Raw genomic sequence first — 14,410 nt, 5'->3', positions numbered from 1 at the left:
TTTCTCTCCATTTGTTTGCCTTTTGTGGGAATTTATATTGTAGCTATCAAGCCCTTTCCTGTGATATATATGTTTCAAATATTTTCTCCCAATCTCTTCCTTGGCATTTAAGCCTTTAATCCATTTGGAAATTTATTATGGTATTTGGTACAAGACTAGAATCTAATGGGATTTTTTTTCTAGCTGGAAGCCAGACAATTTCACATCTTTTATTGAATAATCCATTGGTCTCCATTAATCTGTATCGCTTTTTGGTGAGGCTCACATGTAGAAGGGTCCATTTCAACATCATCTATTGTGTTTTAATCAATTGCTCTGAAAATTCTTGCAAACGGGCTTAGCCATTAATTGCATTATTATATGTGTGCAGGGGAGTATTATTTCAAAATGACCTCTTATTATTTTTAGTATTATATCTGGGGTTTAGCATGATTTTGTCAAGTTAGGATATAAATATTGTTGTGAGAGTCTACACAATTGATTGTCAACTTGAGAGAACCCAGAGTTATCTTTGGAAACAAATCTATGCCTATGCCTATGAGGGGGTTTGTAAATTGTGTTAATTGAGGTTGTATGACACACCTGATGTGCAGGCAGCATGGGTCCATGGCTGGGGTGCTGGACTATACACAAAGGAAGAATGATCCACCCGCTAGTGTTCTCGTCATCTCCTTCCTGAGTACAGACACATGACCAGCTTGCTTCAAGCTCTGGTCACCATGCCTTCTGTGCCCTGATATACTGGACCATCACACTGTGAACCCAAATCAACCTATCCTTCCTGGATTTTCTTTTTCTTTCTTTTTTCTTTTTTGTCAAGTATTTTATCACAGCAACACGAAAAGTGACGAACACAATTGGCGTGTAGGATGTCTCTTTGGATAAATGCAGGGTGAGTGGTATGGCTCTCTGGACTGCATTGATCCTGGGTGTCATGGTGTGACATGGCAGCTCATTCTGTCTGCAATACCAGGTACTCTGAGTCCCTTTCAGCCACAAGTATTCAAGTAATATGTAGTTTACCAATGCCACACATCAGTTATTCTTCTTTTCCTTGTTAAGTAAGTTATTGTACACAAAAGCTCAGTCCGCTAGATCTCTCCGCCCGATTCCTTACAGGTTGTTCTGCAGAAACCTTCTGGTGTGTGTCATCTTATTCTACACTGTTTACTACCCATCACTGAGCATGTGTTGCCACTCAAGGGAGCGGCAAGATGTCTTCAAACTCGATTTAAAAGTGGACATGGAGTAAAAGGAGTTTATACTTGATGACATGGCTTGATGGATTATAGCTTGTAGATTCTTGATGGCATCTAAAATTTTGTCTTGAAAGTAAATACAAACTAACATTCTGCTATTAAGAATGACCAAAGTCGGGCCAGGCGGTGGTGGCGCATGCCTTTAATCCCAGCACTCGGGAGCCAGAGGCAGGCAGATCTCTGTGAGTTCAAGGCCAGCCTGGGCTACCAAGCGAGTCCCAGGAAAGATGCACAGGTACACAGAGAAACCCTGTATCGAAAAATTAAAAAAAAAAACAAAAAACAAAAAACAAAAATGACAAAAGTCAGTGCCATGAACGAAGCTAGAACCAGGCAGAATTATTTCATACTGCAGGAAAAGTGAAACCATGTTCTTAGGGCTGGTATTGAAACAGAGAGAGTTTGCACTAGACAACATCTGAGAGAGAGCCCACATTCATTTAAGAATTTTCTAAAAACATACTAGACATAAGTTTGGACTGTAAGCCAGGGATGCATTCTGGCCCAGGTTCTTACTAACTTCCTGATTCACTTTTCAGAAGATCAACTGATTGACTTTTATGTGTGTGTGTGTGTGTGCGCGCACGTGTCTGAGTGCGCACACATGTCTGAGTTTATGTGCATCATGCCTAAGCAGGTACTTGCAGAGTATAGATGAGGGAAGACGCCCTTCAACCTGGGTCTTCAACAAAAGCAGGGAGCACATTTAACTGCTGAGCCATCTCTCCAGTTCCATTCTTGATTTGTCTTTAATTAGTCACAGAAGTTCTCTTATTTCAGTGTCTACATTTGTCTAGGGGAAATCATAATCTACAAAAAGGGTTGTCATGAGGACAAAATGAGATAATCTGTGTGCTTTAAAATTACATTTGTTTATTTATTACCTATGTGTATGTATGTGGGTGCATGTACCCACACCCAAGTAGCAGCTTTCTCTTTCCACCATGAGGAGTCAAGGGCTCCAACTGAGGTCGTCAGGGTTAGTGACAAGTGAATTTACCCACTGAACAGTCTCTCCAGCCCAACTGGTGGATTTTAATGATACAATTTGTCAGTTTGAGGCATTTTTGCCATTTTTTTTATCTTAGTCTAGTTGACATTTTTCTCTACAAATTTAAGTTGCCAACACAATTTCCTTAAAATAAATTATATATACTTACAATTAACTTCCTATAAATTGAGTATTTATGTAATTTAATTTTACTATGAAAGCAGAAAATTCCATTTCGCTATGCAAATTAATCCCAAAAATAAATCAACTGACTTTTGCAATGGAAAGAATGTCATTCAGCATGCTTGCTGACATACCCACAGAGGAATGCCCAGTGTATACTCATAATCTCAACTGTGGCCTTGGGCTAGAGATAGTAAAAACTATGCATACTCTTCCTGGCTCTCCAAGCAAATGAGCTGAAGATTCCGAGTTAATGTGAGTCTGTGGTGAGGAATTTTTGTTTGTTTCTTTGTGTTTGGTGGGGGGAAAAAAAGAGTGTCTGTGCAGTCCAGGCTGGCTCCAAAGCTCCCTGCGCCTCCTGCCTGTACCTCACTATTGCTGGGATTGTAAATATGTACCAACACTAGAAGTGGTGGCGCACCCCTTTAATTTCAGCATTAAGGAGCAGAGGCAGGCTGATCTCTGTGAGGCCAGCCTGGTCTATAAAGGGAGTTCCAGACAGCCAAGGCTGTTACACAGAGAAACCCTGTCTCAAAAAAAAAAAAAAAAAACCAAAACAAAACAAAACAAAAACAGACAAAAACTAGCTTTTATTGTTTTCATTGCTTTTAAATAAATACAAGTCAGATTATGTGCATAATTAATGTTATAATAGGTTACTTGTTGGTTATTGTTTGTTTCAAGAGAAATTCAGGCTACATAGCTCAGGATACTCCAAATATTCAGTCTTTCAACCTTAACTTTTCAAGAACTGAGATTTTGGGTGAGGGCTACTTTCCCAGCAGGGATAAAGAATTTGAGATAATTGGACCTTGAAGTTGTTGACAGCAGCTAACTGGTTGACCAGCTGCCCAGGATTTCATTCCTCATCGTAGTCCAGTCCAGGTGTATAACTTATAGACTCAGCTCTAAGAACAGGAAGGAACCTCACAAATTAATCTCTTTACTTTAAGGTTAAGAACTGAAACCCAGAGACCTTAAATGATTTGTCCAAGTTCACAGTTATAACAAGGCTTAGATTTGTGTCTTTTGGCTTCCAAGACCCTGTTCTCTCCATATTAAAGGTTCTCCTCGTTTACTGGACAGAACTACCAAGTTTACAGCTGAGACCTTAAATATAATTAAGATTACTTAATGATCAAAGTGGATTTAAATTTATTTATCGTTTGTTATTATTGTTATTTAAATAGGTGTGTGTGCTTGCATGAGTTTATGTACACCATGTTTGTGCAAACGCCTACTGAGGCCAGATGAAAGTCTCTGGGGTAGAAGTTAAAGATGCTTGTGAGCTGCAAGGTGAATGCTAGGAACTGAACCCAGGTCCTCTTCAAGAGCAATAAGCACTCTTAACCCTAGGCAATCTCTCCAGCCCTGACAAAAGTAGATTTAACTGAGCAGAGAAGGCAATACGGACAAGATGTTCATTGACGGCCATCCTGCCAGCCAGTTTCAAAATGTGCTCAACATAGGTGGGTCAAATGTCCTCATATGTGAAGAGTGAGGTGTAAAGCTTCGATGTACAGACCAGATTGATCTCCCTCAGAGCAAACTTTTCATTTGTAATCTCTCAGGGTGTGGGAACTGGATGTCCTGGCACCATTTGACTTCAAAACACGTCCTTCATGGCTCAACACAAATTATAAAGGTAATTGGTTTTTTTTTTAATCTTTTAATCCTTATTGATAAGTGGACCAAATGCAAGCAAAAATAAAATATTTTGTGAAGTAGAAAGTGCAAAAACATTAGGCTTTTCTTTTGATTATCCGTAGATGACATCTGACTTCATTAGGAAAAGTAGTATCAAAATTTTTAATGTGGAGTCCTCGAGGTGGCCCAGTGAAGCCTGAAAACCTTGGAACCATGGGAACTATGGGAGCCATGGAACCCAGGTGATAAAAAGAGAGGGCCACCTCCTCGGACCTTCACATGTATGCAGGTCGCAATAAATAATACATAGACATTTAAGCGAATATTCCTAGGATGTGGGTAAGAATAGCATAAATGTAGGGAAGGAATTAGAATTCTCACATTTTTTTTCTTTCTTTTTTTTTTTTTTCCGAGACAGGGTTTCTCTGTGTAGCTTTGCGTCTTTCCTGGTACTCACTCTGTAGCCCAGACTAGCCTTGAACTCACAGAGATCTGCCTTCCTCTGCCTCCCGAGTGCTGGGATTAAAGGCATGTGCCACCACCACCCTGTGAATTCTCACATTCTTATGTAAATTTTATTTCATTTTATTATCATCGACACACACAATACATACATAATACATACATGCACATACATACACATACACACACACACACACATATATATATATACATACATATATATATATATATATATATATATATATAGAGAGAGAGAGAGAGAGAGAGAGAGAGAGAGAGAGTGCGCGCTTTGTGCTATTTTTATCCATACCTGTCACTCTTACTCATTTGCTTCTTCCCAAATGCCCTCCATCATCTTCCCTACCTCCCTTTTTCTGGTGTGTTTCTTGCTGCATGTATCCCATTGCAGTAAATACATTTTCAAAAAAAGGGAGAGACATGGCAATGGATTGACACACAAAGTCTTTGTGAGGTACGAGACAGAGTGAAGCGGAGTTTGCACGGCATCGTTTCATTTTTGAGGAACAGACACCACGGTGTGCGTGGAAAGAAGCCCGGAGAATTCTGCATCGAGCCATGCTCTCCCCGCGGTGGTGACAGAGAACCTTCATGTCCTGCTTTGCACATTCCTGCTTTGTTTTGTTTTTCTTCTCCCAACAATGCAGACTTGCTTGCAAAGGAAATGTTCTGTAGCACAGAAGAGGGCGACTGGGGTTGGTGACAATTAATTGGATGTTTCAAAATAGCTAGTGGAGAGATCTGGAAAGCTCCTAACACAAAGAAATAACAATATATGTCTGAGATGACAGATATGCCAGTTAGCCTGAACTATCCGTTACACATCACGTACATGTATCAAAATGCCACACTGCACTCCATAAATAGACATAATTATCACGCATCAATTAAAAAGTAAAAAAAAAAAATCCACTTTACTCCAGGGGGAAACATTAAGAAAGAAGATACTCGGGCGGTGGTGGCACACGCCTTTAATCCCAGCACTCGGGAGGCAGAGCCAGGTGGATCTCTGTGAGTTTGAGGCCAGCCTGGGCTACAGAGTGAGTTCCAGGAAAGACACAAAGCTACACAGAGAAACCCTGTCTTGAAAAACCAAAGAAAGAAAGAAAGAAAGAAAGAAAGAGAGAGAGAGAGAGAGAGAAAGAAAGAAAGAAAGAAAGAAAGAAAGAAAGAAAGAAAGAAAGAAAGAAAGAAAGAAGATACTTAGAAAAAACGTGTCTCTTTTAAATTTGATATGTTTGCACAATAAATAACTTGTATCTCATAAATTCACAAGCCTGGTGTGTTAATAGGTGAACCCTTTTACTCTGATTGTACACAAAGCACACTTGTTTTGGGGCATTCATGAAGAGTTTGCTTCATTTTTAGAAAATTCAAGTTCAACATCATTTTTCTTTGTAAAATAAAACACATAAATCAGGAGAGCTTAAAACACCTAGATATAGAAAAGAGAAAAAGGAAATAAATCATAAATGTACTCTCTCATTGCAGTTATTCCTAATATTATGTTAAATTTCATCCTCCATTTCAAAAAATGTATTGTTGATTCTTTAAACATTAAAATTCACCAGGAAACCACGGAATGATCTTTTCTGGGAAAAAAAACTATGGAAATGTACAAACTTGCCTGAAGCTAGAAAAAAAACAGATTTCAAATAAATATGATTTGTATAGGAAACTTGGTCAGCTAGAATTACTGAATTCTAATAAAAAGTTTAAGATGTCTTCTTCCAATGGATAACCTTGTTTGGGGGCCATTATTGATTCAATTTTGGGTAGCAAAGAATCTGTCAGAGCAAGAGATGTTTATCGTAACAAGGTAGAAGATGTCAAGCACGCTATTAACTTTCTCTTCATGCACTTCCCTATTGAATTGGGTTTGTTTTTGCACCAAGACTGCAAAAATGATAGTTAGTTATTTAAAAAAGTCAGCTATGGACCGTACATGTATTTGGAATAGGGGAAAGATTTCAGACCCATCTGTTCATATTTATTCTTGCCTTTGGGTCAGTCAGTGAGGATGGGATGCCACAGGCTTTGTGGAGAAGAATATTTACATACAGTAGAGGTCAGTGGAGGTCCTTGGGTATCTAACTCAGGTTTCATTGTTATTTTCTTAAAGGAAACACGGATATTTGTGCACAAGTAAGTCCCTAACCTTGTAAATCTTTAATTTGGGGGCTTTGGAGGATGAAGCTTAGTTAGACCGCTTTAATTTTGTTGCTTTGAGAATCTAGGCTTGTCTGATTGGGAGGTAAGTTTCCTGGCAGTCTCAAAGCTCTGGCCTTGGATTTAGGGTCAAGTTTCTGGTCTGTTTCAACAGTTCTGTTGCCCTCAAGCTCAGATGTAGCAATGGCAATGGGAAATGTGCATCCAGTGAGTCTATTTCATGACTAATATCTTTCTGCTGTGTCGCACAGGTCAGTCTAGATCAAACAGTAGTCTGTTCCCAACCCTGCTCATTGTCCTTGAACTCTTCACCTTGAAGGTGATACTGAATTGCTGGTACCCTGGCCTCAAGTTCTGTACTTGGAATTGTGTTTGCTTTCAAACCCTAAGCAAAGCTTAAGTGTTCTTCATCAGTACATGCCAATACACCTTGTGACAAAAGACAAAATTCACCTTCTCCAAGCAGCTTTAAGTTAACTTATAAAATCAAATGTTGACAATAGAAATCTCTCTAGAATGTGTGTGGGAGCCCACAGAGGTTTCCTTGTGAGATCTGAGCTCGTTTTACCCAGAAGGGGTGCATAAGGTGATGACTTGATCACATGAGTGGTTACTAGGTGTTTGAAAGGATTGGCTTTCAATATACTTGGCTGTGCGATGTGCTTTGATCTAGCAAGGGGGAGGTCTTTTGCCTCACCCCTTCGCGTTGTTATAAAAAGGCCTATTGAAGCAACAAAAGGGGCCATTGGGTATTGACCTAGGTCCTCCCAAAGCTATCCCGTGTTTCTGTCTGTCTCATCTTTGCTATCTTTGTATCTAAAATGTTTCTTATTTCTCTCTCCTGCTCATAGGAACCTTTTAAAAAGGTGGGAGGGTCTCCCACAAATGTGGGATGTGGTGGCACAAACCTTTAATCTCAGAACTTGGGAGGCAGAGGCAGATGGATCTCTGTGAGTCTGAGACCAACATGGACTACATAGCAAATTCTAGGCCAGCCCTGGCTACATGGCCAGACCCTGTCTTTTTTTAAAAAAGCTGAGGAAGCAGAAGGAATGTGTACTAGGTGATATCAGTAAGATGCAGCACAATACTTCCTTCCTTGGTTTTAGTGTGCAGAACAGGATGAACTGATAGACATCTGACTTGATGGACAGGCTAACCTGATTTACATTAGTCAAAGGGATTTCCATGCCTTAGAAAAAGGAGTTGATGTGAATTCTCCATTCATTTTCCGAAACCTATTGAGTTAAATGGAATGAGACTGAAGAGGAGCATGAGGGATGCCTTCAGAAGACGTCGCCTGGAACTCGCTTGCTAGATGTCTTTCATATTCTCCCCTGCAATTTCTGGTTTGCTAGTTAATAAATTACCTCCACACAGTAGGAAATAGGGTGATTATTTTACTTTCTGCCCTGCAAAATATCACATTTGCCTGCCTACATGTATTGATTCCAGGATTATATGAACACACCAATCATTTGATAGTTTTAAAGTGAAGGAAAGGGAATTTTTATGGGACTAGTATTATTTACAAAGGGACTTTGGTGGCATATCAAATACATTTGTTAAAGTTGGATGGATCTCTTCCATGAAACTATTATCATCTTTAAAAGGCAAAGGGCTGTCCCTTCATATGCCCAAGGCACCAAGATTTGTGGTCCTGGCCTATAAATAACCAATTTTTTATATTCATTCATGGAAAACCCTGTGTGACAACCAGTGGATTTGGGAGCATTTCCAGCTACACCAGTCATTGATAAGGCTTTATTTCACCTATGGTGATAAACCTTGCTTCTCAGATGACTACCTGAACATACCAAATGATTGCACAAGCACGAAGGAACTTATTTCTAATTAAGCACTGTGTGTACCAAAAGAAAAGAAAATTACCATTGAATAAACCCATTCATCTTTTTATTCCTAAAAACTCAGAACTGAATTTTTTCATTAATTTCATTAATATTTCATACTTCTTAAAATTAGATTCACAATTCAATAGCTGGCCTGCCTGCATGGACTGTGTTGTAACTTCAATGTTAACCACAAAAACTGTGAAACAGAAATTATATTTTGTTGTTGTTTTTTTTAAACATGAGGATAATGAAGATAGAAAATGTGAGAAGTTCTTATCCACATTTGAATTTGGATAAGAGAACATTTGCAAAACTTCAACCAAAAATACTTTGCATGTATGTACATGTGTTTAGGAGTGACTACTTGAGTTTGGATAACCTATCAGGAGCTCCTCCCTGGGGAAGAATGATTCTCCCTCTCCTTGGAGCCACTAATGGCCTGCAGCTCCCCACGCATGGTGGCTTGTCAACTGATCAGTGTAGTGGGTGGCTGCTCCAGCCCTTGACCTGGAAGTACTACCCCCATTGAGGCTTCCAGTAACTGTCACACCTACGAGTCGGGGCCGAGAGAGGAGCCCTTAAGACCTGAGAACCAGATGCGCTGGCTCTCTCCATTCCTGGATCCTGGAAGCTGGAGGTAGACCGAGCAGAGTTCCCCAGAGAACACCGCGGGACTGCGCCACACCTTCCCCGGACCCTGTAACCTATCCCTTCACTTGTAAGTTACCCCACAAAATAAACCTTCTTTTCACTACGTGGAGTGGCCTTAATACTTCCACCAATAGATCAACCTTATGCAGGTCTTGTTAGGTGACAATGTGAACTCTGCAGGTTGTATTTATGCATGTATACATACATCTGCATATATATGTAACAATACCAATTAAAGAAAAAGAGGTCATGCATTTCGGAGGGAAAGGGAGAGACATGGTAGGAAGCATAAGAGTGAGGAGTGAAAATGATAGAAATACAGTGTTCAAGTATAAAGTTCTCTAATTTAAAAAACGATTAAATTTAAAGTAGTTCTTGGCAGATTAAGATTTCATGGTCGTGTGTTAATTGCATTTCAGAATTGTTAAATGTTCTAAGCACAAATAATCACCTTCTTTCTTCTGTTTGCAGTCCTCTTAGTCTCAACAGAAGTCACCTACTTGGTTTGTGGATTGCTTTTTGCTCTGATTGCATAAGAATGGGTTTGGGATTATGTGATTTCCATGACTATACTTCCTGTACTCATCACATCAGCTGGTACGCAAGATAAAATAACAGAAACAAGGAAGGTGTATTATATCTGATGTATCAAAACCACTCTTCTTTTTATTTAAAAATTTTTTTCATTTTACATACCAACCCCAGTTCCCCCTCCCTCCCCTTCTCCCACCCCACCAACCCCCCATCCACTCCTCAGAAAGGGAAAGGCCTCCCTTGGGGAGTCAACAAAGTCTGACAAACCAAGTTGAGGCAGGACCAAGCCCCTCCCCTCTGCATCAAGACTGAGCAAGGCATCCCTCCACAGGGAATGGGCTCCAATAGGCCAGTTCATGTGCCTGGGATAGATCCTGATCCCACTACCAGGGGTCCCACAAAACCACTCTTAAGAGTTGAACTTGTGCTTTGGCAGGGAATGGTTCCCACCAATTCTTTCACTCCAGGGCTGTACTGACATGCAAATGTTCCTCCTCTTTTCACATTTAACTACCATAGGCTTACATAGGCTTTGCCTCCTTAATAATTATTTTTTTTCCCCAAAACTTTTCCCTGGGACCAAAAAGATGAGGAAACAAAGAAAACCTAGTGTATTTACAGGTCAAAGGTTATTTTTCATAGTTCCAGTTCTGAGACAACAAAATGACTAAGGGGGTAACACTTCTGGTCACCAAGTCAGAAGACCTGAGTTCAATTCCTGGGATACACAGGGTGGATAGGAAAGAAATGACTCCAGCAAGTCATCTTTGGACCTGCACATGTGTGTTGTGGCCTGTGCATAGGTGTATTTAAAATGTGAGTGTATGTAACATGAATCTTAAAAGGTCTTATTAATAAAAAACAAAAACGAAAAACAAAAAACACAAAAGACAAAAGAACGCAGAGCCAGATATTGAGGTGAAAGCTGAAAGATCAGAGAAACAAAACAAGCCAGCCAAGTGCTTACCTCCACCAAATCCTCAGCCTCAAGAGAGAGACTTCCTGTTTACTCATACCTTATATAGCTTTCTGTGCCCTGCCATCTTACTTTCTTCCTAGTGCTGGGATTAAAGGCGTGTGCCACTGTTCCCAGTGTGGCCTTGAATTCACAGAGATCCAGATGGATCTCTGCCTCTGGAATGCTAGGATTAAAGGCGTGTGCTACCACTGCCTGACCTCTATGTTTAATATTGTGACTGGCTTTGTCCTCTGATTCCCAAGCAAGCTTTATTGGGGTACATAATATATCACCACACATGTACACATGCACACACACACACACACACACACACACACACACACACACATACGGGGTGGGGGTGGTGAGAATAAACATTAAAAAGGAATATCATTTCTAACATGTCTTTGTTTTTAACTGATGATCTTGGGAGTCAAAATTAAAATACATTTGCTTTGGAGTTCTACCTTTTACTAAGAGGGAAGTCATGAACAAGTCACACCTCCCACACAGATTTCCTTCACTGCAACAGTGGGGAGACCTGGTGGGTGAACTTTCAATGAGATCCTGAGAAACTGTCTGAAGAGCAGTTAGCACATGACACTCAGGGAGAGATAGATAGTTCCACCCATCTCTTCATCCAGCTGTTCAACATTTACTCTTCTCTAATCTTTTCTCCTTTTCTATCCTACATTATTATTATTTTTTTAAAGCATACTAGTCAAAGTGTGGATCATTTTCAAGCATGTTCTACCTCAACGTTAACTGTTGCTTATCACCAACTTAAACCAGTCTTGTATCTCCAGTGCCTTGATATATGGATAGAATGAGCTGCCACCAGCTCAGTAGCACACATGTCCAAGTGAATTGCTTCTTGCCAGCTTCACTGCCTTAGGAAGTCCCAGCCAATTTATCTTCTAGCTTTAGTATCATCAGACACAAGCTCTCCATCTCTCCATCAGTTTGTCAGAGAATCACTGGGTAGTCCCCCCTCCTCCACAGCCCTCTCAGATTCTCTATTTTACCTTAGGGATCTCAGTTTTCTATAAGATAGCCATAAGATAGTTGTTAAAAAAAGGGGGAGCATTTGGGAGCATCATATGGTCCAATCCTTAAGTTTGAGAGGAATTATTAACTCTGTAACCAGAAAAAAATGCTATCAAATTGCCTGATACATGCCATGCAGAAACTATTGAACAAATGCTTGATGGAGCACATATAGATCAAAGCCAGCAGTGTGGTGGTACACACCTGTAATCCCAGCACTCAAGAGACAAAGGTTGGATGATCACAAGTTCTAGGCCAGCTTGGGCTACATAGCAAGATTCTCAAAGCAATTAAAACAAAAGAGAAGTGATTCAGAATCCCTAGGGTGTGAGGTACTGGGTGCTTAGCACAGTCTTGGAATCATCACTACTGCTTATTCCTCCAGATGATCTCCAGACAATTCACGATGCCTTTCCTATGGGGGGTGTTAGAAATATTCACCTGAATAAATGAATGACCTTCTACAGAAGTGGTTCTCAACCTTCCTGGTGCTGCGACCCTTTATTACAGTTCTTTACATTGTGATGACCCCACACCATAAAATTATTTCCATTGCTACTTCATAACTGTAATTTTACTACTGTTTGCACCATAATGTAAATATGTGTTTTCCTATGTTCTTAGGTGACCCCTGTGAAAGGCTCAGTTGACCCCCAAAGGGGTCATGACCCACCAGTTGAGAACTGCTGCTCTACAGCAAAATAAATTTTGGCTACCTAGTTTCATGAGTTCAGACAAAAATGTTGTCATATGGATATATTTGATCAAACATAAATATCTCTTGGTAAGTTAATAAAAATGCATACTTTTGGACATGAATGTCAGCATTTTTTTTTCTTTTTCTATTGCAGATACATTGGCATTCCCCTTGACGTCACATTGGTGGGCTGCTTTAGGTACATGAAGGGCTCAAGTTTAGATGCTCTAATGCACAAAACAATGTTAAGTAGAATAAATGTTGGAAATAGACTTTACCTTAGGCATAGATTTTATTACATTATTCTAAGATAGTTATGAAATTGTCTGAATTATAAAAACCATCACAATTTTATTAAAGATAGAATCTACTGGTTGTCTCTTCTGGCACATACATGCTCCCAGGACAGCCCCAAAATAATCCACACCAGACTTGCTGCATTTTTAGCATGTGTTTGAGTCAAAAATAGATCAGTAAACACACACATACACACACACACACACACACACACACACACACACACACACACACACACACACCCTATACTCTACTTCTCCTTTTTATATAATTTGAACCTATGAAGGATTGCCATAAATGTCCCTTTATGTACTGAGCAATGTATAAGAGATATGAGGGGAAGGGAAAGTGACACAGCCTAGAACAGAACTCATTCCTAGCGATCCTGAGGACCTAAGTGAAGCATGCACAGCTGGGCATCAGGCCAGGCAGCACAGGCATTGCTGGCTCACAGCGGTTCAAATCCAGAACATTCCAAGCCTTATTAATTTTATGCAACACCTAACTTAAAACCAAAGCTGCCCACATCCAGCTCCTCCTTAGTTCTAAGCAAACGAACCTAAAAACTGTGTGTCTTGGAGTTGGATCCCATAGAAATCGTAGGTAGGAAAATCAAGTGAAACAGTCAACATGCAGGAAATGAGACAGTTGGTGTCAGTTTTCTTCCTTAATTATATTGTGTAACGATCAAAGAGTCAGGAAGGAGAGAGAAGTAGGTTCGCAGCTCCATCATTTGTTTATATTAATAAACGACCATGTAAAGCGAAGCCAGGCGTCTCTAAACAGATTTCAGTGCTTGTCAAGTATGGAAACTATTTACTTATAAATCTGTTGTATTTGGCTTCCAAATACAAAGATTATGTAATTTGTAAGAAATATTATTATTCTTGATTTGGCAATAATCTTGTCTAATATTTTCAATCTGTTTTGCAAACAGCAGGCAAACCCAAACATATTCTAGTATTGCTACTCAGTATTAATGGCCCACACAAAATTAAAATATTTAGGTTTATTGATTTCTTAATATGAGCCAGGGCCTTTGTACATATCTCACTAACTTTACTACAATTCTGTAGGGTATTATATTCTAATTTTTCAAATGTGACAACGAAGCTTATGGAGCCAGTGAGTCCTATAAGTAGGCAATTTTTGTGTGCTTCAGGCCACCGTCAAAGGCGCCTTTGCATAGATACCCCAGGACTATCCTACAGAGAGAGAGAGCAGAACTTACAGAAATGTATGGAGCCAACCACTCCTAGGCAATGCAAAGTGCTAACAAAGCTGAAAAAAAAAAAAAAAAAAAAAGCTAGCATGGTCATTGGAATCAACAGTTCCGAGAGGGCTCCCCTGTCTCTTTCTGACCCTAGAAATGTTTCTCCCCATCTCCTTGAACAACAGAAACATCCAAGACAGGTCTTGGGAAATAAGACTTGGTTGAAAAATAGCGAATTTCTATTTCCACTCTTGACAAGAAAATTACAGGATGGCTTTATTTATTTATTTTCAAGTATTTGAAACAACTCCCAAGGGCTATTTATAGCATATTCAGGATCCAACCCCCAGCATAATATCTGACCCATAATGGTGTTAATACATATGTGTTGTGTAAATATGGAAAGAATTAATGAGATGTCAAGAAGTACC

General features: G+C 39.8%; 1 protein-coding gene across 1 annotated transcript; it reads left to right on the top strand.

The window, feature by feature from the left end:
• Positions 1-944: 944 nt before the first annotated feature.
• On the top strand, positions 945-12,676 carry Tmem244 (transmembrane protein 244). The gene is given in 5 exon segments (XM_076552995.1): positions 945-973; positions 1,120-1,206; positions 4,005-4,078; positions 9,705-9,830; positions 12,624-12,676. Coding segments are annotated over 5 exon segments (369 nt in total).
• Positions 12,677-14,410: the final 1,734 nt, after the last annotated feature.

Source organism: Peromyscus maniculatus, chromosome 16 (genome assembly GCF_049852395.1).
Source record: "Peromyscus maniculatus bairdii isolate BWxNUB_F1_BW_parent chromosome 16, HU_Pman_BW_mat_3.1, whole genome shotgun sequence".
NCBI classification, from domain to species: Eukaryota; Metazoa; Chordata; class Mammalia; order Rodentia; family Cricetidae; genus Peromyscus; species Peromyscus maniculatus.
This window is presented reverse-complemented; position numbering and strand designations above follow the sequence as displayed.